The sequence below is a fragment of the Leucoraja erinacea genome, chromosome 11 (assembly GCF_028641065.1).
Source record: "Leucoraja erinacea ecotype New England chromosome 11, Leri_hhj_1, whole genome shotgun sequence".
NCBI classification, from domain to species: domain Eukaryota; kingdom Metazoa; phylum Chordata; class Chondrichthyes; order Rajiformes; family Rajidae; genus Leucoraja; species Leucoraja erinaceus.
The window spans coordinates 25,943,014-25,970,542 of NC_073387.1; the positions used below are offsets into that span (position 1 = coordinate 25,943,014).

Here is a 27,529-nt window from a genome sequence, read left to right on the forward strand (position 1 = left end):
TCTAAAACTTATAAATCCCATTACAATAATATTTTTTGTATAACCAGGGTTTTGATTTTGCACTTTGTACACATTTTCCAACGGCCCTTCTATTTAACTTTAAATGCCAACTAGGCACACACTGGGAACTATTTGGCCTTATCAGCTAAATATTTTGGCATCAATCAAATAATAAATACTTGCTCAGTGATATGTCTATTAAGCAATGCCGGAGAGTTTGAGACATACTCACATTCTGATAAGGACCATTGAGAAAGCGATTGTGAACGTATCTCTCCACCAGACTAGTCTTTCCTACAAATTCTTTTCCTAGCATTACCACCTTCACATCAACCCGCTGTCCACTCATGCTGTGACCTCTGCTGCCTGCAGTATGTTAGGGATAATAGGAGAGCTTTATTTTCACCATTCACAACAGCAGCGTCGTCGTCCACAAGAATGGCTTCACCTAAAAAGAAATGGAAAAGTTAAATTAGAACCATCTTTATGGGCATATGAAACAATGCTGCAGACAGTTTAACACCAATTACAATTGGCTCCAGTGTTGCCTTTACTGTCATTCTATCATGCTCTAATTCTGCAATGTAAATACAGATTAATTAAGTCTGTTCTGAAGAGGGAAACGAATGAGCTATTATACTCTGACAGGAAACTGTTCTTGATTTTAACCATATTCCTTCAACATCAGTTCCCTCTTTCTGCAAACTAATGAATTAGCAGAGATAAAGAGCAGGTTTTATAAGAATCTGTCTGTTTATACAAAATATAGCCTAACTATTTGAATAATTAAGAATACCTTTAATAGTTCAACACATTTTCCCACAATCTAACATTACCTCTCATCAGAAAATCATTAACTGTAAAACCTCTGCAATAGCCACTGCAAACCTTGAACCTAACATCCAGAAAGAAAAGAGCCAAAACAATGCTAACTACATTATTGTCTTAATAATATGCAGCTCATCTCAATTAAGCTTCTTTCAGCCATCTTTTAGCTACAATACTGGTACATCTTGGGTGTGACAACCTCGCTACAACTTCCATCTATGACGCTCTCATACTGCTGGATGATTCCAAACTCATCCAGCTGCAGCTCCAATTCCCTCTGTTGGTCAGAGGATCAGTCACTTGCCACAGGTTTAGAGACACTGGAAGTTTCCCGAACTTCCCCCAACCTGCAGGAGCAGCATCCATACTGCACTAAGACCAAGAAAGATTACTTAATAAATGCCCTTACTGTTACACTCTACTCAGCCTCCTCACCAAAGGCTCTCAAGTCAAAGCCACAATACTTACCCTCCTACACAGCACTTCACCTCAGAATACAGCCTCCCTCTAAATGGCTGCGCTGTTATACCTTCACTTATTGGTTGCTATGCTTTTCAATGAACCAATGGGTGCCCTTTCAAGCTTACCCATTGCTACTTTGCTCTGCCGCCTGGCTAGAAACTCCCACAATAAAGTCTCAACTAATTTTGAATCTCCACTGCCCCCTGGATCATTCTCATTCACTTTTTTGAGATCTATATCTTGCTAGCTGGAACCATCTTTCTGAACAGCAACTCTGAATAAAATACTCCCTCAGCATTTCTGTAAAATTCCAGGATTTATGCACAGTGATAAGATAAATATCATGTACGTCCAAAGCAAGATGGTGTACAGTTTAGAGAGGAACATATAGGTGGTAGTGTTCCCATACACCCTCTGTACTTGTCCATCCTGGTGATAGAAGGTGCAGATTTGGAATTTGTTGTCACAGTAACCTAGGTAAGGAATTGCAATGCATTTTCAGATGGTATTTACAACAGCCACAGTTCATCATTAGTGTGATGAATGCTTTGGATGATCAACAGGACAACTATCCATTCGGCTACTGTGTCTTGAATGGTGCTGAACTTCTTGAAAGTTGCTGGATCAGCACTCATTCTGAGAAGTACCTAGCAATCCGTTATATTCTTGATTTCTTACTTGATTGTGGATATTTATTTGTCATAAAATGAGTCACCTACAGTGGGGCACCCAGGCATACACCTGCTTTTGTAGCACAGTATGTGCATCCAGTTGAGTTTACGGTCAAAAGTGTCCCCTGAGTGTTGTTGTAGGGCACAGCAGTAATGCTATTGATTATCAAGGGTAGGTGGTCAGAATCTCTCGTTATAGATGATGACATAACTGGGGGTTTGAATGTTACCTGCCACTTATCAGTGCATACCAAAGTGTTTTCCAGGTTTATCTATTTGTATACGTGGACTATTTTATTTGCTGTGGAGATGCAAATGGACTGAACATTGTGCATCGCGTAAATATTGTCACTTCTGACCTTCTCAGTCATTGAAGAAACAGCCGAACGCTGATGGGACCAAGACACAGTTCTATTTGTGTTCTGCGGCTTGGATGATTGAACTCCCACAATCATAACTATCTTACTTTGCATTTTCCTCCTCATGCCAAATAACTTTGGTTTTCCCAGGTTCCCTGATACCATGCTCAATGAAGTACTCCAGGTCCACCACTGGTTTTCTGGTAACTGGTGGTCAAGCACCTACATTAAATCGGACAAAATTACGAGTGAGTTCTTGAAATCCCCTCCGTAAGTCCCCTCTGAAACAGGATGTTGATTACAATAGACGATAGACAATAGGTGCAGGAATAAGCCATTTGGCCCTTCGAGCCAGCACCGCCATTCAATGTCAATGGCTGATCATCCCCAATCAGTACCCCGTTCCTGCCTTCTCCCCATATCCCCGGACTCTGCTATTTTTAAGAGCCCTATCTAGCTCTCTCTTGAAAGCATCCAGAGAACCCGCTTCCACCGCCCTCTGAGGCAGAGAATTCCACAGATTCACCACTCTGTGAGGAAAAAGTGTTTCCTCGTATCCGATCTAAATGGCTTACTCCTTATTCTTAAACTGTGGCCCTCTAGTTCTGGACTCCCCCAACATCGTGAACATGTGATTTTTGATTTTGATTTTTGATTTGATAGAATTTATTGCCACACAACCAGGGTCGGTGGAATTTTGGGTTGTCTGGATGTTTCCTGCATCTAGCGTGTCCAAACCCTTAACAATCTTATATGTTTCAATGAGATACCCTCTCATCCTTCCAATCTAAATGATAGCAGATTCGATGCATTTCAGGGATTAGCACGCAAAGAGTCACCTGGCTTCCATTGGAAACATCAGTAAGAGCATCAGGCACAAATCCCCAATTTCTTTGCCCGCATCTAAGAGAAGGATACACCAGGGGACGACGAAGATGCTATAATTGCAACCAACTTCAAGAAAAAAGACAAGTTTGACTGGTAACTATAGAGTCTCCTTGCCCTCCACTGCAAGGATCTTCCTGAACTATCTGTCTAGTGGACAGAGCTGCTCCACAAAATGCAGTATGCATTCTGTCCTGCTCGAAGCACAATGGGCATGATCTTCAGCATGTGGCAATGCTGAGAGAAATGCAGGCAGTAGAACATGTCATCTTGTTCGATAAATTACAACTATTAACTCAATCTATCTGGCAAGACTGAGGAGCACTATACACAAATTCAGCTGGCCATTGAAATTTTGTTTCCATCTTACTTTTGCCTCACAACAGAATGCAAACCATGATTCAAATCAACACACTGAAAAAGGAGTCAAAATCAGTGAAAACCTCTGTCAAATGGAGAAACATGTGTAATCTTTCTCACCGCTACACTACACCTCATCTCCAACAAGCTTTCTGTGGAAGAGGAATTAATAGGAATATCACGGGAATTCCCACTAAACTGCTATCTCTCCAATTTCATATGCTCGTGATTATGGATAGTTCTCCCTCCATTATTGTTCCCTTCTTCAAATATGCCATCATCCTCTAAACGTTAGCCCCTGTTCATACAAACTACCACACCATGTCCAATTTCCTTTTCTGCTACAAAAATATGTCCTCTACGTTCATTCGCTCATGTGTCAGACGATGTAGCTCGCTGTTGGCTTCTGTCGTCGTCCAAAAGTTCCTCTACAAAAGTTCATTACTTGTATCCTTTGTAGATACAAGAGTTATAAGTGATGAACTCAAAAAAAAATCATATTCACATTTGTTTATATTACAAACCTATATTCATTATTCCTCCATAAATATTTCCATTCCGATATTTGCCCCTGCCTTGACTCCTGCTGAAATACACATCCATTGCCTTGGACCTTTAAAGTGGATTATTCCAGCACAGAACTCCCCTTATTCAGCTCTTTACAAACACAATCATTCAAAACTCTTGTTGCGAGTCAGGTACTGTAATAACATTTAAAAGACATTTGGACAGGGATATGGATAAGAAAGGCATCCACGTGGAACTAGTGCAGATAGGGCATCTTGGTCATCATGAGCAAGTTGGGATAAAGGGCCTGTTTCCTTGTCTTATGATTCTATGACAGGTAAACTTGAGCGGAGCTGCCACTGTTAGAGTCAGCAAAGGTAGGAGCACAGAAGCTTAATGCTTACATTTCTCACTTTCATTTCCTGTCATTTCAACCATTCCCAACTATCACTTCCTGCTCCAAAACTCTTAAAGGGTTCCGTTCCACCACTGGCGTCCATATCTTCAGTTATTAAGACTCACGAGATCTGTAATCCCCACACTCATTCCAGGCATTCCTTCAAAGTTTGTATTTAATCTAGATTTTAGTAATCTGCTTGTTATTTGTTTACTTGAATCAGCATCAACTTCGTGTTCAATACCACTGTAAAGTATTTGTCAACCTAAATGCGGATTGCTGGATTTTTCTTATAATAGGAGGTACACTTCAATCTCAAGAAACTGTGCAATTCCCACAACTGTACGCATCTCGTGCCGATTTTAATGACATCGCTAAAGACTTTCCAACTAACTGCTGATTGATCTTATCCCAGGTGGGATTATTTGAGTACATTCGGAGTGTATCGACAAGAATTAGGGTTCTCATCCGACTGTCATGCAGTGACTCCATACATGAACTGTGAGATTGGGCCATGGCCGGTGGGCCAGTCTAGACTATCCTGCCCCCTGCAGAAAGGTAACTCTTGACAGTGAGGTGATGAGCCGAGAGCCCAGCACGCAGTTTTCCTGATATATAAAAATGCCTCGTCGCTGTAGCCCTGCCACCTCTGCCCCACTGACGGGGGGGGGGGGGGGGGGGGGATCTGGGCCCACCGGCTCCTGAGGAACCACCAACACAAGCCACCTACTGAGTGTAACTCTTACCTTCGCCGCAGCGCAGGCCGGCTGGGCTGAACGCTGGAGACGATGAGGAGCTGCAGCAGGACGGCGCAATAAAGTCTAAATCAGAATCGGTGCCAGCCAGCAGAATATAATCCTCGCTCCACCGCCGCTTCCACAAAGCGGACTGACTGACTGACTGACTGCGGCCGGCGGCGGCGGCTCCTCGCGCAGGGCGGGGCGGGGCGGGGCGAGCCGTGGGCGGAAGCCCGGGCCGAGGGGCGGGGCCATGGCGACCCGTGAGCGCGGTTTCCTGGGTGGGCGGGGCTGAGGTCCGAGTGACGGGGTGGAGCTGACGTCACTTGGGCGGGAATAAAATTTCATTCATTCATTTGTTCTATATACCACTTGGTGGTATGGGCCGATAGAAACCCAGTGGCTTCCTGGAACTCGAATAGATTTGGGCGCCTATGCAAGTGGCCGAGCACGCATTAACCGTAGCCTGCAGCAGCACGGTGGAGGACATCGACAACTTCACCTGATCAGGCTGACCTCTGCAACTAAAACCCACTGACGACACACCAGGACTACCGGCCTAGATGGCCAAGTTGAGCCTCTAACACAACCGATCTTGACAGGTGTCGGAAACTTGATGACTTTTGTTTACTGGTTCAGTGTAATCTATTATTCCTACACACATACTTAAGTATGATTGTGCTTATGTATAGCAGGATCTGTACTGAACTGTATGGAAAAATATAATTTAACTGTATCTAGGAACATGTGACAATAAAGTACCATTGAACTATAGATCGATCGCCTATTGCACTACTATGGACGTATTGCAAAATGCTTTTTTTTTTACCATTTTTCTTTTTACTGTCTTGAAGAATTTGTATAATTTATGTTTTATGTTGAGTCTATGACTGATGCTCCTGCAAACAGGATTTCCATTGTATCTATATCTCACTTTTCTTGAGGACAACAATAAACTAAACTTAATTTAACATGCTCAATATTAGAGATTGCTTGCCATTTAATTTTATGAAAGGACAAAGATGATTTGCGATAAATTTGTCAACTATATATGTATGAATCAGGTATTAGTCACGACATGAAGAGTTCCGATGGATGTCTTTCAGTATCACATGCATACATGCCACGTGTGTCGGAAGGAACTGCAGATGCTGGTTTACACCGAAGATAAGACACAAAATGCTGGCGCAACGCAGCGGGTGAGGCAACATCTGGAGAAAAGGAATAGGTGGCGTTTCAGGTCGAAATAGGGTCTGAAGGCGGGTCTCGACCTGAAACGTCACCTATTCTTTTTCTCCAGATAAGCTGCTGAGTTACTCCAGCATTTGGTGCCCAGCTTACATATAGGGGGGTTGCACGAAAGGTCACTGGGTCAGGGGGCTCGACGCATGGAGCCGCTAAATCCATCTGGAGGACATCCGTCACTTCCGGTATATGTTATTAACGCTAAAAACGCGTACTTTCCTACCTGTTAAAAACCGCCAAAAGTTTGGATTTTTGCGCTGAAAAAAATTGTGGGAGTCGGGGTAAGTTTGAGAGACATGTACCCAACTTTAGAATTCCAAAAGTGAAGCGAAATGAAGGTATAGAGAAGCGAGAACTGAAGGGACAACAGCAGCTAAAGTGCTTGGTAAACATTGGCTGTGCAGATATCGGAATTGAAAATATTGGGAATTATCGCGTTTGCTCACTGCATTTCATCAAGTAAGGCATTATTTGTGTTTTTCTTGATTCCTTTGGTATCTAAAAATTCTCAGGTGATAAATCTGGCTGTAAATTTTTCTTCAGATGCGTTTTCATTTTGTATGTAAAAACCCACTTGGGAACCATGGGCGATTAAAAAAAATTACAGCCAGATTTATCACTTCTGAAACTTTTTAGATGCCAAAGGAATCAAGAAAAAATACATTCGTTGATGAAATGCAGTGAGCAAACGGCATTTCAGCGGGTTTTAACGGGCCCGCTACGCTGGAAACAATGGTAAATGCCTACCTGCAGTTCATCGCGTGTAATCCATTTGGAGTAGCCTAGCAACAGTACGGGTCATCGGTCGTGACCCGACTGCCGTGAAACCTCCATATACTTGCAATATCCCCGCTGCTAAACATTTATATACTTTTTATGCTGGGATATATTATTTTTAAATTTACAACTTAGTTGTTTTCCGATCCATATGTTCTTTTTCAGTATTTATGGAGTTTTGGAGATTATCTCTCCAACCATCCTATTTGAAACACACGAGCGCAGGTCTCCAGGTCTGGAGGATTGGTCAATCTAGCTCTATCTAGCCTTTTACTTTTTCTCTCTAGTGACGTTAATTGTTTTAAGTTTCTCGTTTTCTTTGGCCTGTAGGTTTTATGTTATAGTTAGTAGGTTTCACTTGATTTTGTACTATATATGGGATTGTAATTTTGCTCAGATTAGCAAACTTCCCCCTGGTGAATAATTCACGATTCTGCTGCTCAAGCAAAGGTGCTTTGCAGTCACTCACTGCTCCACGGCGCCTGCGCGAGCTTCGCCCTTTGCCCCGGACGCGGAAGGTTTGCTGTCGGAGGGCAGAGATGTTGAAGATGGCGGAGGATGGGGAGGTGCTGTGATGAAGCGTGGCTCCAGTAGGGAAAAGGACATGAAAGAGGTGAGGGTTTCCGGATCGGAGCAGCACTCGGCACGGGCAAGCAGCGAGCCGTCGTTGACCTGCGGTGAGGCTGCGTCCGTGGACTTTGACGGAGACAACCAGGCGAGAGGAGACTGTGTCCAGGATGACCGGCAGAAGGTTGCTGGGTCCTCCCGCCGCCCGCTAAGAGGTTGTTGGGTCTGAGCTCACAGTGACCTGTGAAAAGAACAATCTGATGGCAACGGCTCGGAAATACGTTCTTCGGCCCAACTTGTCCATTTCGATCAAGTTGTCCCATCTAATAGAGTCTTACAGTGTGAAAACAGCCACTTCGGCCCAACTTGCTCACACCAACCAACATGTTCCATCTACTTCTCCATCCAAGAGTATTTTAAATGCTGTTATAGTACATATCTCACCTTCCCACTCTGCAGCTCATTCCATACCTGCCACTCTCTGAATGAAAAACGTTGACCCTCTGGTCAACCCCTCGCACCTTCAACCTCAAAAAGACACAAAGTAACTCGTGTTCAGTCTGAAGAAAGGTCTCGACTCGAAACGTCACCCATTCCTTCTCTCCAGAGATGCTGCCGGTCCCGCTGATTTACTCTCAACATTTTGTGTCTAGCATCCCTGGATGAACATGGATAGGTGACGTTTCAGGTCTGGCTGCCTTTTCAGACGTCCCAACCCAAAACGCCCAGGAGTGCTGCCACGGAGTTATTCCAGCATTTTGTATCTTTTTTTGTAACCCGGCATCTGAAGTTCATTATTTTTACACTTTAAAACTATATCCATTGGTTTGTTGATTCCCCAATCTGGGGTAAAATAATGTCCATTCACCCTATCCTTCACCTGATTTTATACACCTTTATAGGGGGGTTGCACGTAAGGTCACCGGGTCATAGGGCTTGACGCACGAAGTCGCTCAATCCATCTGGAGGACAATGCAGCTTCCCATATATGTTGTTAATACACGAAACTCATACTTTCCTTCCTGTTAAAAAACGCCAAAATGGTGGATTTTTGCACTGTAAAAAATTGTGGAAGTCGGGATAAGAGTGAGAGACATGTTCCCAACTGCAGAATTCCAAAAGTGAAGCAAAATGAAGGTAAAGGGAAGCAACAGCTAAAGTCCTTGGCGAACATTGGCCGTGCAAATATCAAATTGGAAAATGTTGGGAATGATCACGTTTGCTGACTGCATTTCATTCAGTAAGGCATTATTTGTGTTTTTTCTTGATTCCTTTTGTATCTAAAAAGTCTCAAGAAGTGATAAATCTGGCTGTAAATTTTTTAAATCGCCCATGGTTCTGAAGTGGGTTTATACATGCAAAAATAAAACGCTTCAGAAGCTAAATTTATCATTAAAAAAATCTCCAGACTTACGAGTGGTGTGTGGAAAAGTAAGTCTATCATTATGCTATTGAGATGTATATTTTGGCAAATAATAAAATGTTCCGACAGCTTAAACACCCACTCCCTTTCAATAGGATATTGACAATTTGCTAAGGTTGATTATGTCCAATTAACAGCTAACAATTATGCCATTCCTTTGCTTGCATCTGAGTAAAAAGTAATTCAAAACCCACAAATTGTTGGCGATTTAAAAAATTTCTTTTTATATGTAAAAACCAACTTGAGAACCATATGCGATTTTAAAATTTTACAGCCAGATTTATCACTTCTGAAACTTTTTAGATGCCAAAGGAATCAAGAAAAAACACAAATAATGCCTTACTGTAGATGAAATGCAGTGAGCAAATGGCCAATGTTCGCCAAGCACATTGGCTGTTGTTGGCCCTTCAGCTCTCGCTTCTATCTACCGACATTTCTCCTCACTTTTGGAATTCTGAAGTAGGATAAATATCTCTCACGTTTATCCCGATTTCTATAATTATTTACAGCGCACAAATTGACAATTTCGGCAGGTTTTAACGGTCCCGCTATGCTGGAAACAATGATCAGTGCTTACCTGCAGTTCATCGCGTGTACTCCAGTTGGCGTAGCGTTGCAACAGTATGGGTCATGGGTCATGACCCGACTGTCGTGCAACCTCCCTATATGATCATCCCACAGCCACCTGTTATCCAAAGAATGAAATCCTAGCCTGCCCAGCCTCTCCCTATTCACGTTATAGTAGAATTAGGCCATTTGGCCCATCGAGTCCACTCCGCTATTCAATCATGGCTGATCTCTGCCTCCTAATCCCATTTCCTGCCTTCACCCCATAACCCTTTACACCCGTTCTAATGAAGAATTTGTCTTCACTAACTTTTAGTACGACTGTAACATAATTTCACAACTTCTGTATTCAACTCGGACTGATGAAGGGCATTGTATCAAAAGTCATCTTTACTACCCTATCAACCCGTGGTGCCACTTTTGGGGAACTATGTACTTGTTAACTTAGATCACTGCTCTACAACTTTCCCCAGGGAACTGCCATTCACTGTGAATGTCCTGCCCTCATTTGACTTCCCAAAATTCAACATCTTGTACTTACCTGCATTAATAAGCTGCATTAATATAAGCCGATCCTCAGCACAAATGCACAACTGATCACAATTTGCTGTGATTTTTGATAACCAGTTGGCAGTTGCAGGTTCAGGGAATGATAATGCGAAAACAGTGCGGTGCTGACTCAAGTTCAAATTTGACTGATATCTGGCACTGCAATTACTGAATAACCAGGTAATCCAGCAGGTTATTTGGGTGCATCATTGTTTTTATTTTAAAGCAAATTTTGGGAAGTATCAGCAAAGAGAAGTGGAAATAACTGGGTGAGGTACATGAAAACTACTTGGAATAAGGATAGAATGTTTTCAAAAGAATGGCGGCATAGTGGCGCAGCTGATAGAGCTGCTGCTTTACTGTTTGATACTGACCTTAGGTGCTGTCTGTGTGGAGTCTGCACCATCTCCTTGTGACCGCATAGGTTTCCTCCCAAATCCCAAACACATGCGGGTTTGTAGGTTAATTGGCCTCTGTAAATTGCCCCTGGTGTAGGGAGTGTGTAGAACTCGTGTGCGAATGAGTGATCGATGGTAAGCTTGGATTTGTTGGGCCGAAGGGCTTGTTTCCATACTGTATCTTTAAATTAAACTAATCATGGTTGGCAAAAAAAAACTGAGAGAACCTGAAACTTACATTTTTGGAAGTGGAAATTAAATGTTATCAGAATTCTGGTTTAGTTTAGAGATACAGTGTGGAAACAGATTTTATCGCCCACTGAGTCCGCACCGACCAGCGATCTCTGTACATTAGGGCTATCCTACACATTAGGGACAATTTACAATCTTAACCGAAGCCAATTAACCTATAATTCTGTCTGTACATCTTTGGAATGTGGGAGGAAACCAGAGCACCCGGGCAAAACCCAAGCGGTCACAGGGAGAATGTACAAACTCCATACAGACAGGGCCCATAGTCGGGATCGAACCCGGGTGTCTGGCGCGGTAAGGCAACAACTCTATCGCTGCGCCATCGTGCAGCACATAAATGTTACTTGTTTGGTGTGTCCGGTGATGTGTTGGCATCGTAACTTAATTCTTATTGATCACATGAATCATCTCTGTGCCCTTTTCATAACTTGAATGTCCTTCCTATAATATTCCTGCAAGTGCACATCATGTGCCAACTGCAAAGAAAATTCTAATTCAGATCGTGAATGTGTACTTTTTGTGTATGGTTAGTACAATTTCTAGCAGCCACTTCAGAGAAGTTGCAGAAAAAAATTGGCATCAATTATTGATGCATATGCAACAGTAATAGATCACTAAAAGCAAAATGATTGGTGGCCTTATTTTCTATTTCTAAAGGAATGGAGAGTGCCATTGGGAGAGTTTTAACTGTCTCAGGGGCAAGCTTTGTGACAAATAACAACAGAAATTGATGTGAAGAGAAGACATTTGGTATCACGAAGAAAATGGTGGTTGGAATTGAGACTGCATAATATAGTAGTACTGCTGTTAATCTGGTTAGGGCTTTGAACTAATACTTAACTTTATTTACAAACAATCTAGGCCATCTCATATCAAGGAATGATAATCTCTGCCAACTTGACCAAGGCACCAAGTTCTGTTTTTATTGATTTATTCTTATCTTCCGGGAGCAATGGTGAAGTACTACTTGTGTCTGAATGACCTGAAGAATTCATGGGACCAAGTATTGGCTGCTTTCTGGCAGCGCTATCCAAACCCATACAGGTGAGTTCAACTTTTCAAAATGTCTGCAGATGCTGGGAATCTGAAATAACATGAAATGCTGGAAACACTGCGCAAGGCAGGCAGCATCTGTGGAAGGAGAAACAGTTAACTGTTTCAAAGATATGAAAGAGAAAATAAATTGGTTTAAAATTGCAGAGAGGATGAAGAAGGGATGGATAGGATAAAGAGAATACCTTCTTGCATATGGCGTGCACAGCCTAAAGTTGTAGGACAACTTATTTGATTGTGCACGCCGGGTTGATTGCATTCGTCGAAGCAGGGCGTACCACGTGAAGGTTGCAATCTTCCACCCCAGGGAATACCTACTGGGGTGCGGCTAGAGTCGTCATGGGGATGAACAATAAATAAACCAGTTCACCCAGTTGATAAATAATGAAAACAGTTAGAGCGGGCAGGCACCAGGAAACTTGGGGTTGTCTCTGCGGATTGAACGCAGGCACTCAGCTAAATGGTCACCCAATCTACATTTGGATTTTCCAATGTAAAGGAGATTGCATTGTAAACACCAGTTTCTAGAATTTGTTTATTCATTTGAATTATGAGAATCAGCCATACTAGGTTAGAAAACTACCCACACACTTTGCATCTTTGGAACCTTAGGCATGAATCTAATGTGGCTATGCTGATGTAACGTCTGATAACTTTTATACTCCAGGATCTTAATTGATCCAATTGGCAAGCCCTTTGAGGTGATGTATGAGAAGACAAAATTATATATCATGGAGATGGTGATTTTTCAGGTTTCTTATTTTCTGTCTGAAAGGGAGTGTTACTATTCACTTCATTCTCTGTGCATAAAGGATTCTATCCTACAATATAATTTTCAAGGGTGACGTTATGTGGATATTTGCACAGTAATGCCTCATGCAAAAGTGAATTAATTACATATGAATTATTACTATAATCATTTGGGCAGATACTACATCTTTTCTGCACCTTTGGAATTCTACAGTTAAATATGTAAATGACTGACCAGTTAACTTTTTCCTATTTTTTACTCTGAGGGCAACTGGTATGCCTGTTTCATATTGTGTGGCTTGGACTTTATTGAGGAAATGTTGCCGAATGCTGTTGGTTTAAAATAAAATGATAACTGTTGCATTTTAAGTTAGAATATTTTCTAGGTGAAAACATTTTGATTGATAAACTAAAACTGAAGTCAAAGCTATTAATATTTCAATATTTCTACACCCCCAGCAAACATGTACTTACAGAGGATGTCATCCACCGCGAAGTAACACTTGACAGGGTGATTTCCCGACGACTTCTCACCAAGACGAGCATAGTCCCTCGGTGGGCAGAGCGATTATTTCCCACTAATGTTGCCCACTCAGCTTTCGTTGTAGAAGATTCAGTAGTTGATTTAAAACACAAAACTCTGACTACATTTACCTGGAACATCAATCATTCACGGTTTATGGTATGTCATGTCATCTGATTTTTATGTTTTTAGATTTATCCTCTTCCTATGGCTTTCCTGAGCAAATGCTTCGCAATGACATGTGTCTTGCCCTTTGGTTCCAGCATCAGTGGGTGGAAACAGTGCAGTTCCAATATTGGAAGAAAAATGATTCCCTTATTTAAGCCCCTCCCCCCCCCCTTGACGTATCCGGAGCTTGTGTGACAAGTGTATGCCTCAGGCCTAGAAAATTCTGTACTTTGTAGCACACCAACTTACAGTGATATATAGTTAGTTACCTGCACTTTACATGCTTTCCGAGGAAGTAACTAGGCCAACTCTTGATTAATGAGCACATTTGCTCTTGTGGTAATTCTAAGTGTGGGAAGAGATTACCAGGCAGACACTGATTCCCAGGTGTCTCAAAGTTGAGGAGTATTTAGGTTAGTGTTGTGAATCTCTCCGTGCATTGTGAGCCAAAGCAGTGGATGGAATGGACCACTCCCAATCTCCAATGATGACTCACCTGCCTGCCTTGTCATCCACCACCTGCCCCATCCGTGATAAGATCTGCATTTCTCATGTTAACCACATTTGAACCCACAAAACGTAAATAGAAGTCATCCTCAATCCTGATGGACTGCCTGAGAAGATGTAACTTTAATGATGCAAATTATTCTTTAGGACGGAGGGAGGTTTGAATAATGTGGAAGAGCAAAGGGATTTTGGAGGTTGATATTTGCGTGGAAAAAGTGGATGCTATCCTCTCAAAATATACATGAAAAATAAGGGAAACTGTCTGGTAATTGAAGGAATTCGAATGACAGCATTGATGTAAGTTTAAATTAAAAAATATTTTGGACAAAAGGTGGAATGCACATTTGATTTAGTTGTTGAAGCATAGCTGATTCAGCAATTGGTTAACATGGTGACTGAAGAAAGATGGATGTACGACTAAAGAAAGAGGCTGCACTCCTGGGATTATGGTAACATGCATTTGGATGGTAGGCAGTGATAGACGTCAACATTTAATAGAGTCTGGAAAAGATTATTTGAAATATCAAACCTTTTATTCAAAAGAAGACGATGTTTCTTTTGGAACTTTGGCCATGTTCTATACCACCATTAGAGACAATCTTGTCAACGATGTTGAATGCAGTGCAAATTAGATTTAATGAGGAGCCGTGCAAGAGGAAAGGGTCAAGTAAAAATATATGGAAATGTTAAGGCCTTTGCCATTAATGCCTCTGTTTTTGGTTTTAATCGGGTCGTGCAGGAGTGTTGCATATATAGATTACATCCTGAGAATTTGAACTGGACTCAAATTAAACGTGAAGCCTGGATTTCTTCAAACTTTTATGGCGTCTCACGAGCTATTCAGGTCAGTGTGTATATTTCAGTTTTCATTTCATCTTGAGAGTCATTATTGTTCGTCAACCTTTTAAATTCATTACAACCATAAGTGAGGTGTGAGGTAATTTGACATCAGTGTACAAGATCAGTGTTTTGTATAGTTCGCTGGTTTAAGGCTCTAACATGTATGACCACCCTTGTGTAATTTCCGTTTGGCAGCCAAGTGAATTGAATACTTTTGGGCATTTGACTTATCTGCAGTTACTGTGGAGTATTTATGTTGGAGTAAAGTAACAAAGGTTGAAGGATAAACCATGTTCCTTGCATAAAATGATTTGGTTTAGTTTTGCTTTGTTATTATTGTTATGTGTACCGAGCTGCTGTGAAAAACTTAGTTTTTGTGCTATCCAGGCAAATCACTCCATACATGAGTATATCAAGGTAGTGTAAAAGAGAAAACGAATCAGAATGCAGAAGAGAGTGTTATAGTTATAGAGAAAGTGCACTGAACAACAAGGAAAGAGCTGAATCCGGTGGTAATGAATTTCAAGCTTTTCTATCTCCTTCTTGAAGGAAAAGATCATAAGAGAGAATGACGGGGTGTGAGTGGTCCTTAATGTTGGTCACTATCCCCGAGGCAGCATGAAGTGTAGATGGGGTAGATGGGAAGAGGCTGAATTGTGTGATGCACTGGGCTGCGTTCACAACCCTGCAATTCCTTGCTGTCTCAGACAGAGCAGATGCCATAGCAAGGTATGCTACATCTGGAAAGGATGCTTTCTATGCTGCATCTGTAGAAATTGGTAGGCGTTGGGAGTTGTGCTGAATAGTTTGCTTTGCTTTGGTGAGGTATCCATCAAGTGATAGATTATGTACTAACTTGCTGTCCTATATGTGAGAGTGTAATTGTACTTCATCTCCTTTATCTCTTTTAGGAATGCGGCCTTGCCAGTTTTAAGAACAGCATAACTAAAACTATGAAAGGTTTTGAATACATTCTGGCTAGAATGCACGGTATGTCTGTAAATGATATGCATCCATCGCTTCCTGGCATCATAAGCATTGCTGAGCCAATGTAATGCCAATCTCAAAATTATTTAATAATCATACCAATGGAACAGGATTCATCACATTTATGGTTACCTAATAAGCAGTAGTGGGACGTATGGAAACATCAATGGAAATGACATCTATTTGGACTAGGTTAAATAATGTTAAAGAACTATTACATTTCCATATTCTAGAGAATTTTTAATGAAGATAACATTCATTTTAACAAGATTGGGGCTATTGCCAAGGAAACAGAAGCAGGTATGAAAAAGGGTCTTGACCTTAAACATCATTTATCCATGTACTCCAAAGATGCTGTCGGACCTGCTGAGTTACTCCAACACTTTGTGTCCCATTGTACATTGACCACATCTGCAGTTCCTTGTTTCAACAAGAGCAGGCCATTTGGCCTCAAGCCTCATTTGTTAGTCAACAAGAACTTCTACGTCAGTGTGATTTATTTTTGCCCTATCATCTCATCCCTTGATTCCTTCAATATCCAAAATTCTATTGATTTCTGTTTTGAACAGAAATCCTATTTTGTGGACTGCAGGCTTCTCAGGTAGAGAATCTCAAAGATTCACTGTCCTGCGAAAATTTCAATGCTAATTGGTTTCCATCCTATTTTGAAATCATGATCCCCACCTAATTCTAGATGCCTTAGCCAAGGGAGGCATCTTCCTATCTCTACCGTTAGGCCCTCTCAGAACTTTGTATGTTGCAATGATCACCTTGTGTTATTTTAAACTATGGAACTGAGGTCTAGCCTATGCATGCACTCCATGTAATAAACACGCTATCCAAGGCTATCATAGAGTCATACAGTGTGGAAACGGACCCTTCTGCTCAACTCGTCAATGCTGAACAAGATGCCCTATCTAAGCTAGTTCCATTTGCCAACTAAACCCATGTACCTGTCCAAATGTATTTTAAATATTGTCAAAATGCTTTAACTACATCTGGTAGCTGGTTTCTTATACCTGATTGCTGTTGTACAGTCATTGCACCCTCTCCCCTCCTACCTTGGGGCATGAGAGAAATGAATTCTTTAAAAAATATATATATTGGATTACAGTGTAGTTTTTTGTTTTTTATATCGGTGACATCCAGATTCAGCATTGGAAAACAAAGTCTTGAGTTTTAAATCTAATTTGCAAAATCATTTAATGTAGTTAAATTCCAATAACCTAGCAAGGTTTATTTCCAAATAAACCCAGAGAAGGTTATTCTTATTAATATGCCAATACACGGTTAATTCAGAATTCTTTAGATGCTACACAATATTACAATTATTTTTTCCATTAAGTCAAAAGGGTGTGTAGAAATTGGGCTCCGTGAGATGGAAGGAAATGAATCCCCTGTGGATAGAAAGGGAATACCTGCTATTCAGATGCTGAACTGTTGATGTTTCTGAAATGTCATAAAATGAATTAGTTTTTGGTAAAATCTGATTAGAATGTATTAGAGTGCAGAATAGTAACCCAGTGGTTATCCTGAGTCTGGAAACGCCCAATTTAATGGTGTTTATTTTTTCCATTCCCTTCCATCTCTTCCCTTCACCACCCTCTTCAGGTGAAACACCAATGAAAACATTGAGAGAGACTGCGAAAGAAGCAACCGAGAAGGCTAAGGAAACTGCGCTGGCAGCTACAGAGAAAGCAAAGAATCTTGCCAGCAAAGCAGGACCACAGAAAAAAACCCAATATGTTTAAGGCTTTGTTTTTTTACCCTCTATTGTGTGTGAAAACACAAGGTCAATCAGTGCAGTTTGGCATATCGAGCAGTCGCAACCATCAATGTACCGGTCATTTCATGGAGATATTTGCAGAAATTTAGTCAATCAGTCCAACAGATTTAGTAGAATGAATCCAAAGGAAGGCATTATACAACCAATGTAAAGTATTTATCATTCAATCTAAAAAAAAAATCCAATTAAGCAATTTTAAATCAGCAACATTTCAAATTGAAGATAGTTCAAGATATTTTGAAGTATTCTAAATTAAGGCACTTTGTCTGGTCTTTGGACAAGCTTTCCAAACATGATTTGTAGAATTTTGTTTTAAAAGCTGCTGTGAATTGGGTGGGGTGTAAAGGAAAGGGAAGAATAAGAAATATTGTTTTGGAGAGTGAGATAGAGGCAAAAAACTATTATGATGCAAAACAATTAAATGCACATCATGTTCTTTAAGTACTTGTTTCTGTTTGTTGAATCTTATGCAAAACTGGAGGAAGATCTTTAGATAATTTTAACTCAATTATAAAGGGTTAGAGACTCAGGAGTGAAAATGCAATCAGATCTGCCTCAATGACCTTCCCTACCGAGAAACTAGCTAATCTCTTCCTCAGGGCGACAAAAGATTTGCACTTGCATTTCTGCTTGTCACCAAGGTTACTACTTTTGCTGTGTTCCATTGGAGTCATAAGGCGATTCAGCACAGAAGTGGACCCTTAGACCCACCTTGTCCATGTTAACCAAGTTGCTTTCTGGGCTGGTCCCATTTGTTAGCATTTGGGCCATATCGCTCTAATCCCTTCCCTATTTGTATATCTGTCCTTTGTGGTCAGCATTGGGACAGAGGAAACACTGGATTCATTGTGTTTATGGGAGCAAGGCAAAAGTCTATAATACTCAATCACAGAAAACGTCAGGAAATAATAATCTGTAAGTTCCCTCAGTCTGTTTTGCGACCAGTAACATTTCCATTTAATGCTAACCCTTTTGGTTTCCCTCTTTGTTTCCACGTAAATATTTATTTTCATGGACTAGATGATAGGTGGTATGAACTCAACATAAATATCTTGTAACTTCAGTGCTTTATCACAGGGAAACATCTTTAAAATGTGTTTAAGGCACATCAGATTGCTGTGCCCTGCAACTCAGAATTAAAAACCAACAGGAATTGTGGCATTTGCTCATTAAAAATACAACATTCTTATTTTGTCTCATGCGTACTATTATAGGTTTACTATATAGTTCGGATATTAATGGTACTTTATTGTCACATGAACTCAGGTACAGTGAGATTTCTTTTTGTATACAGTTCAGTAGCAATCTTACCATACATTAGATACAAATGACAAATAAATTGATTCTGATTCTGATACAACCATACATAAGTACAAGCGTGAAATATAGTAGATTACACTGAGGCAGTATACAATACAAAAATACTTTCTTAGCCAAGTATGTTTTGCAACATACGAGGAATTTCATTTGCCAAGTTAGTCATACAACTAAAAAGTAATGGAACACACAAAATACATTTTAACATAAACATCCACCACAGTGACTCCTCCACATTTAACTTTGCCATAAATGCACGTTGTCCAGTTGGCCGCACTGGATTGGAGTTTCAGGCGGACAGGATTTAACATTACTGTATGTTCTGCTCACTATTGGGAGATGGGGGACGTTGTTTGCAAATTTCCTGAGGCCAGTTTTGTTTCCATCTCTTTTTGAAATATCCCAACAATTCTACGCTGGAAGTCTCATCCCAAAGCTATGTTTACTGTTTTTATATTGTTTTGTTAGCCAGCAATGTGATCAGCAACTGTGAGGTTTTAAAACTTGATACTGTACTGTCAACCACATTTGCTAAATGTATCTGAAACAAAGTGTGTAAATTATGTGAAAATGTTTATTGTTAAAAATAGATAGTGTTGTAAAAAATTGCAATAAAGACAACTTGGCCAGAACTCCATTACACTTGCTTAAGTTTACCTGCTGCTTTTATTTACCCAACTTCTGAAATGTCACAGAAATGGTTACCCTTTTTCTGGATTTTCATTTTAATTTGAGATCCTAGCCATATACTTTCGTTTTCTGCTTAACACAACCATGCGATACATGCGTAGCAACTAATTAGGATAGTTACTAGATTGTTGCCCTGTAGGATTATTTTGCAAGACCAGAGTTCTTCTTCAATTTTCTATTTGTGAGAGAAGTGCATTTGAATCCTTGTTTTGACATGGCTGATGACACCACATGGATTGTCAGAGCCAGGAGGTGCAATTTCCTGTTTGGCATGTCACCACTGTTCCATTTTGTTATGATCAGAGGCATTTCAAGGTATTTGAACACCAGCCAGAGTACCAAAATCCTGGGTTCCTTGAACGCTGGAGGGAGATTATTTACAGGTAGATAAAACCCCTATGATCCAATTAGATGAAAAATGAAAGCCTCTACTAACCCCCATCTGACAGTCAACTGTTGCTTTTTGTTATTTGGATGAAATTAGGGCAGAAATGTCAAAACACCTAATGGCTTTCTTGATTCATTGGTGGGGGCGGGAAGAAGAAAGGAAGAGGCGGAGACAGTGGGCTGTGGGAGAGCTGGGAAGGGGAGGGGAAAGAGGGAGAAAGCAAGGACTACCTGAAACTGGAGAAGTCAATGTTCATACCGCTGGGGTGTTATTCCAAGCGAAATATGAGGTGCTGCTCGTCCAATTTACTGTGGGACTTACTCTGGCCATGGAGGAGGCCCAGAACGGAAAGGTTGGATTTGGAATGGGAGGGGTAGTTGAAGTGCCACCGGGAGATCAGGTTTGTTATTGCGAACTGAGCGGAGGTGTTGGGCGAAGTGATCGCCAAGCCAACTCTTGGTCTCACCGATGTAGAGCAGCTGACACCTGGAGCAGCGGATGCAATAGATGAGGTTGGAGGAGGTGCATGTGAACCTCTGCCACACCTGGAAAGACTGCTTAGGTCCTTCGATGGAGTCAAGGGGGGAGGTAAAGCGACAGGTGTAGCAGTTCCTGTGCTTGCAAGGGAAAGTACCAGGGGAGGGGGTGATTTCTCCAATTTCAGGTATTCCTTGCTTTCTCCCTCTTTCCCCTCCCTTTCCCAGCTATTCCACAGCCCAGTCTCTGCCTTCCTTTCTTCTTCCCGCCCCCAACACCCCCACATCAGTCTGAAAAAGGGTCTCGACCCAAAACGTCACCTATTCCTTCACTCCATAGATGCTGCCTCACCCGCTGAGTTTCTCCAGCATTTTTATCTAATTGTATACACTTGTACTGTATCTGAGATGCTTATCTAAGATGCCTATGTGTAGTGATACTTACACTGAATTGCATACGAAAATGAACCTCAGTGCATGTGACAAATAAAGTACCTTTGAACCTCTAAGTCTCGATTCCCCTAGCCTGGGCAAAAAGACTCCCTGTGCATCGGCCCTATCCATGGCCCTCATGATTTTATACACCTCCGATAAGATCACCACTCAGCCTCTTGTGCTCCAAGGAAAAAAGTATAGCCTGCCCAACCTCTCCCTATATCTCAGGCCCACAAGTCCTGGTATTATTGATGTGCAAACCATGAATAAGGGATTATCATAAACAATAAAACAGGTAAATTATCTGTGTAAATATGAATTCTAAGATAGTGCGTTGCGTTCCTTGCAGTAGAGTATCACAGTAAAGTCAGCAGTGCCACCAGCAGGACAGTGGCAGTAGATATGCGTCTTGCACTAAACTTGTGCATCTTTTCAACAGAGACCTTAACACCAGGAAAACAAATATCTTGTTTCACTTCAAACCCAGACAGCAAATTAAACTGCAGGAAATCATGTCAACTAGGAATGGGAGGAGGGAAATAATGGAAGCCTTGGGTAGTGTTACTGTAGTAATCTAGTGTAATGTTCACAACCCTAAAGTAACTGTTGAGACTCACATTTGCCAGATTAGGAAATTTGGGCTAACATAGATTTCTTCATGCTAAAGCCATCCACATCTCCTCCCCTTCACCAATTCCTTTGCCTCTTCCATCATCCATTCTTCCCTGTTTTGGTGTAATTGTATACATGTTAACTCTATCCCTCTGACCCCTATGCCACACTCCCAAAACAAACTGGATTTAGTGCTGGCAATAACAGTATGGTTGGCAGCACAGCTGTTGCAAGCTACAAATCAGCCTCCAACATTCAGTACACTTTGGTCCCAGTGAATGCAGGAATCCACAAGGTGCAGTCGGATTTACTCTGCAAATCAAGCTGTGCTGTTGCAATATTTTGCTGCGAGGTCAGTGCACGGCCCTGGGGGTGGGAGATTGCAACCTTCATGTGGTCCACCCCGTTTCAACGAATGCAATGAACCTGGCGTGCACAAACAGAAGATCAACCAAAACAAGTTGTCTTACAACTTTAGGCTGTGCACGCCCTACGCAAGAAGTGCACGGCCCAAAGCTGCCAACGCCTAGTTACTCACTAAATCATTGTTGGAAACATATAAAGCTTCTCTGCTCAGAAATAAGAGAACTTTTAAAGTGAAACAGCAGCAACTGCTGCCAAAACTTGATAATTTACTACAATTCCTCGAGGAATTTCATATGGGGGTTTTTTTTCTTTTTTTTTTAAATTAAAAAGTCATTTTAAAATAAAATCTTTTGTCAAAATCTATTTTGTTTTCTGTACACATTTTACATTTATATTTCTTGGATTACATTGGTATCCCTTAATGGGAGTTCTATAATCCAGTTGGTTGTTGTTGCCCAGACACTCTGTAGAGCGCCCCAAGTGGTCAAAAATCCACTCAAAATTCTAGGCATCTGCCAGGACTATAGGAGGCGAGTGACATTCCCTCCATGCTCACAACAGCAGGACCCAGATAATGGAGAAGGCATTAAAAACAAATGCTTAAATTAATTTAAAGAAGTGTGAGTAATTCTTATAATATAGTACCTGCAATCAGTAAGCCACTAATCCCATCGGCATGTGCACAGGTGCACCCTTTTAAATGTACACATTCAATTGGCTTAACCATCTGGTTTTGCACCATCTAGTTTTGATTTTGCCATTTAATGATGATAATGGTACTGATTTATAATCACATGTACAAGATACTAAAAAAATTAGTTTGTATGCAATCCTGTCAAGTAATTCTATACACGAGTACAATCAAGCTTTACACAAAGTAAAGAGAAAAATACCATAGTATTATAGCTGCACAGAAAGTGCAGATAACAAGTGCAAGGGCCATAATGAATTAGGTTGAGAGATTCAGACTATGCCGACAAGCTTTTGAGAGACTGTGCTGTATTTTGATAACAGCGGGGAAGCAGCTGTTCCTGAAAGTGGAAGGTCTTTCAAGATTTTATCTCTTCTGCTCAACTGAAGATAGGAGAAGGGGGAATGCCCAGTGTGCAAATGGTTCCTGATTATGTTGTCCCCCCTCCCCGTGTCAAAATAAGAATTGGAGGCATTGGTGTGTTTGCTTGGCCGTAGCTTCAATGTGGTTGGTCAGGATCTAATTGTTGGTGAAATTTAGGTCTAGGAACGAGAAACTCTCAACTAATGCCATTTCAGCACTGTTAACTCTGACTGGGACATATACTCCACCTCTTTTCCTGTCCAGCAACTATCTCTTTATTCTCTTCACTTTCTGGTTACTTTTTTGCATATTTTTCATTAAATTGTTCAATATCTCTCTATATCACGATCTATATCCCTCCCCCCAACTCTCACTCTGAAGAAAGGTCTCAAACAGAAAGGTCACCTATTCCTTTTCTCCAGAGATACCGTCTGACCCACTGCGTTGCTCCAGCTTTGTGTTTATCATTGGTTTAAAACAGCATCTGCAGTTTCTTCCTACATAAAACCTTTAATGTCTTGCTCCAATGTTTGCACTTCATATCAGCCGAGGAAGGAATGAATAAAGTCAAGGGGCTGACTTGAGCAGCAGTTAAGGCAGACAAAGCACCAAGAGTCCATGAAGCTGCTTTTATAAAATGGTCATGTTTTAAACATCCACAATACAAGGTGAAGAGCAAACTGAAAATACCACTGAAAAAGGTGAAAGTAAAAAGCCTTTTGTGGCCATCTCACTTTATTTGAAAGATGGAAAAACTATTTATTATTTCATATAAAACAATGAAACCATGAAAGAATATACTATTAGCACGAGGCAAAATGCTGTTAAAACAATTTACTTTGCTCGAGATCATGAATATATATTATTATAATTATGTTACTTAGATCAGAGTGTTCATCTTTTTTAGGCAAGGCATTTATTGTAGAGTAGACCCTTAAACTACTGGCTGTGTTGAATTAGCTCAATATATACTTAAATGGAGAAAGAATTTCACTAAACCCATGTAACATCAGGCCCCTAGGTATATGTGTGGCAAAATAGATAATTAATGAGAATATGATTGCCCTCAATCTTGGGTAACAGTTCTGTATTAGGTTCCATGCACACAAAGTCACCGTTTGATGTAAGATCTGTCTTTCCAAAAGTGAAGCTATTGTAAGCAACCGGCATAGATGGAGTGTCAGGTTGCATCCTCAGGACCTTCGTGGAGCAGCTGGCAGGAGTATTCACAGACAACCTGACCTCTTCCAATTCCATTCCGAGGTTCACATCTGCTTTAGGATGACCACCATTATGCCAGTGTCAATATGAAAGCAAGGTTGTGTGCCTTAATGACTGCGAACTGGTGGCTTAGACATCCGCCATCATGAAGTGCTTGGAGAGGGCGGTTATGGCACACAATAAGTATAAATATGATTGCACTGGAGAGCACAGAAAGCTTCTCTCAATACACATGATAATAAAACCAATACCATTTGGTTTTGAAGACATTGCAGTTTCATTTTTCACTGACCAACATCATAAAAAAAAAGTCCATTTACTCAAAACAATTTGAAATGTACCCAATTTTTAATTTTTATTTTCATGTATAAAAGTGCATTTTTCCATAAAGAATATTCAATTTGCCCAAGTTTCAGATCAAATGATTTATGCATCACAATGAAATAGTGCAGTATAGTTTTTAAACAGCATTATATAGGATATTTCATCAAATTCATTTAATTTGCATTAAATCAATAATTACAAACAATCCGAAATTTAAACACTAGCTAGTGCAAAGTAAATTATTCAGCTGTATCCAGAATTGATCCGTAAACATTTGGGATGTGTGCAAAGCTCAGCTTTTTAATTCAGTCCACATTTCCCTTTTGGAAAACTGGAATTGGCAACCTGAGAATTTCTGAAAACATGACCCAAAGTATTATTCTGCAGTAATCACATCCATAATCTGTAGATGAGTGGAGCATCTCAATAGCATCCATTTAAAATGTTGAATAATATAGTTAACAAGTGGGGTTTGTTATATCAGCAAATGGTTAAAGCCATTGATTAGTGTTTTAGGTTCCTCACTGGAAATTTAGTTTGTTGAAAGATGCCAAGAGTGATTGTATATAATGTACACAAATATTACATTATGCAAGTAACAGCCAAGTTCCCAGAGATTATTTCCAGTAAAATTACAAACTAATGTGCAAACTGCTCGTAACCTTTTAACTTTGGGGCTCAAAATATTCAGAAATAACAAATAGGTTACTGAAAATTGGACAAGAATTACAGGAGTAAAGGAAAAATCATGTATATTTTTGATTTTTGTTCCAGGAAATAAATGAATATACCAACATTTCTTCCTGTAATCACGTCTTACCACCCTTTCGACCTGTAGAGCACCAAAGGCCATTTTGCAGGCATCAAATCATTGCCACTTAGTGCCTGGTTTTGCAGTATCTTGTTCTAAAGATAAATCAGAGTTCAGCGACCCACTTTGTTTCTCCTCGAATTGTAATGATACCCAAATATCCAGATAGATCACCCATCAAAACCAAAGTTGTAACAAAAGATAACACTTAACTTCAGGAAGATTTGATATTTAGGCATTTCGGCTTTTGCATCCTTATTAAATCAACTTATACTTTATATTATTGTTGTAAAGAGTCAAATTTAGGCTCCATGATGAACCCTTCCCTTAAAACCACAAAATAATTTCAGATTCCTTTTACCCCATGGGAATAAATAATTGACGCAGTTGTCATTAATCAGCCCAGTTACACTATTTATGCCATATACTCCAGAAATAATACACATCAGCTGTTCTTTATAGATTTGCATTGCAATCAGACTTAAAACATCGGTTTGCACAACAAAATTGGACCCGAGAAATTGGATTGCTTGTGGTCAAATTCATCTTAGGATGGGTTTCCTGTCAGGAACCAAATTGCTTAGGGTTTAATCCAGAGTTCTTCTCTTTGCAAATCTGTCAGGTTTTTTAACACCAGTCTAAGAGGCAGATGTGCTGGAGTAGTTGGAAGTGAGGTGGAACGTGTAACAATGTGAGCAGACACGGACCGGCTTCATCTGTCCGTACCAAGGTAGTGGAGCCGATTGTGAGGAACAGCGAGAACAAAAGATCTGAAACAAAACCAAATTGTGGAGGCTGAGCTTCTCCTGACAGTAAAACAACACAATGAGAAAAAGGACAGCATTTTCCTTACCAAATGCACAAATGTAATTGAATTTATGCAATCGAAATATGACTTGAATAAAAAGCAGAGACACACGAAACTGCAGATGCTGAAATCTGGGGCAAAAAAACTTTTGGAGGGAATGAACAAGCCAGTCGGTATCTGTTTTTTCCCCCCTCCACAGACGCTGCCTGGCCCTCCAAGTTCCCACAGCAGTTTGTTGTTTGCAAATTCAATGGTAACATTTACACACGAGGGGAAAAATGGATGACTACTAAATTGCAATAGGTGATTCTTTTATTTTTTAATTCGGACTAAAAAGCATTCAAGTATAGTATTCTGGATTGAGATTTAAGGTTTGTCTCATTAAAAAATAAACCTTCAGATTCTAGCCTCAAATGTAAACATTATATGATCAGTTTGAGTTACAGCATTCAGAGTTTGAGAATTTATAGCCAAGAGCAATGTAGCCCAGGCCTATAGTTTCCTTATTGTAATAAGGACAATTGTCTCCTTATTGTAATAAGGAGACTAAGGTATTCTAGATGGCAGCAACAAGAGATATAGATATTGAGCAAAAAATTGGTCAAATTATATATCAGGGAGGTCAGTCATAAGGATAAACTAGAGAAACTTGGAGCAAGACAGATTAAGCAACATAGTGGCACCACCAGTTGAGCTGCTACCTTGCAGTTCCAGTAACCCGAGTTCAATCCTGATGTCTGGTGTTGTCTATGTGGGGTCTACACATTTTTCCTGTGACCAAAAAGGTTTCCTCCAGCTGCTCTGGAGGGTTTCCTCCTACATCCCACACCCTGACACTGCAAATTCCCCCTGGCCTCCAGGTGGGTGGTGGATAAAATGAGATTTGCTTAGGATTGGAGTGCAATACTCAACACGGACTCAATGGGCCAAATACTCTGTTTCCGTACTGTAGGACTACGGCTCAAAGGTTGAGGTGAGAGAGTTGCATGCAACTGAACAATTCATTTAATAACCACATTACAAAAGTGCTTCCCACAAAAGTGCTTTGCACATGGGCTGATCCAGCAGACCCTGCTTGTTGCAGAGATTCACAACTCTTTCTTCCTGTTTACATCAACCTAGAATTCTCCTGAATATTGAGGTCAGAACAAGCTGATCACACACATGAGAGATAATCCCACAGGGAGCAAGTAGCCAGCATACTGAAGGCCTGATCGAGACAGCCTTCAGGAAATCACCAGTGGTCAAAAAGCTTTAGAACTGTCTGACAGATTATTTAAAAACTATTCAAATATCTACATCATTCAAAAATAAATGTAACAGAAAATAACGGCAAAGACTAAAGAAAAATAAAACACTTGCTTTTTCCCTGCAGAGTTTACAAACCTATTTAACTTGAAGCTGTCATCATTTGTCACACCAGCCCATT

The 27,529-nt window shown here is 40.6% G+C and overlaps 3 protein-coding genes across 5 annotated transcripts in view; 1 reads left to right on the forward strand and 2 right to left on the reverse strand.

Annotated features, from left to right (window-relative positions):
* Positions 1–7,543, reverse strand: part of rab24 (RAB24, member RAS oncogene family) — a 29,718-nt gene extending 22,175 nt beyond the window's left edge. Inside the window, exons 1-2 of one of the 2 annotated variants that reach the window (XM_055642922.1) lie at positions 7,199–7,543; positions 233–448 (exon numbers count right to left, since the gene is read on the reverse strand). In XM_055642922.1, coding sequence (XP_055498897.1) covers positions 233–349 — 117 coding nt within the window. In that variant the 5' untranslated portion in view covers positions 350–448; positions 7,199–7,543. Of the gene's footprint in view, positions 1–232; positions 449–5,215; positions 5,404–7,198 lie in introns of those variants that run through there. The other variant, XM_055642921.1, reaches the window with a different exon arrangement.
* A 167-nt stretch (positions 7,544–7,710) lies between these two features.
* Positions 7,711–19,560, forward strand: LOC129701611 (PRELI domain-containing protein 1, mitochondrial-like). Its single transcript, XM_055642923.1, has 6 exons — positions 7,711–7,841; positions 11,846–12,028; positions 13,247–13,478; positions 14,725–14,829; positions 15,737–15,815; positions 17,424–19,560. Exons 2-6 carry the CDS (start codon positions 11,937–11,939, stop codon positions 17,561–17,563), a joined length of 648 nt encoding a protein of 215 aa, XP_055498898.1. The 5' UTR covers positions 7,711–7,841; positions 11,846–11,936; the 3' UTR covers positions 17,564–19,560.
* A 4,926-nt stretch (positions 19,561–24,486) lies between these two features.
* LOC129701612 (lateral signaling target protein 2 homolog) overlaps positions 24,487–27,529 on the reverse strand; it is a 61,888-nt gene continuing 58,845 nt past the window's right edge. For both annotated transcript variants that reach the window (XM_055642925.1, XM_055642924.1), the window contains exon 13: positions 24,487–26,062. In XM_055642925.1, coding sequence (XP_055498900.1) covers positions 25,931–26,062 — 132 coding nt within the window. In that variant the 3' untranslated portion in view covers positions 24,487–25,930. The remainder of the gene's footprint in view (positions 26,063–27,529) is intronic.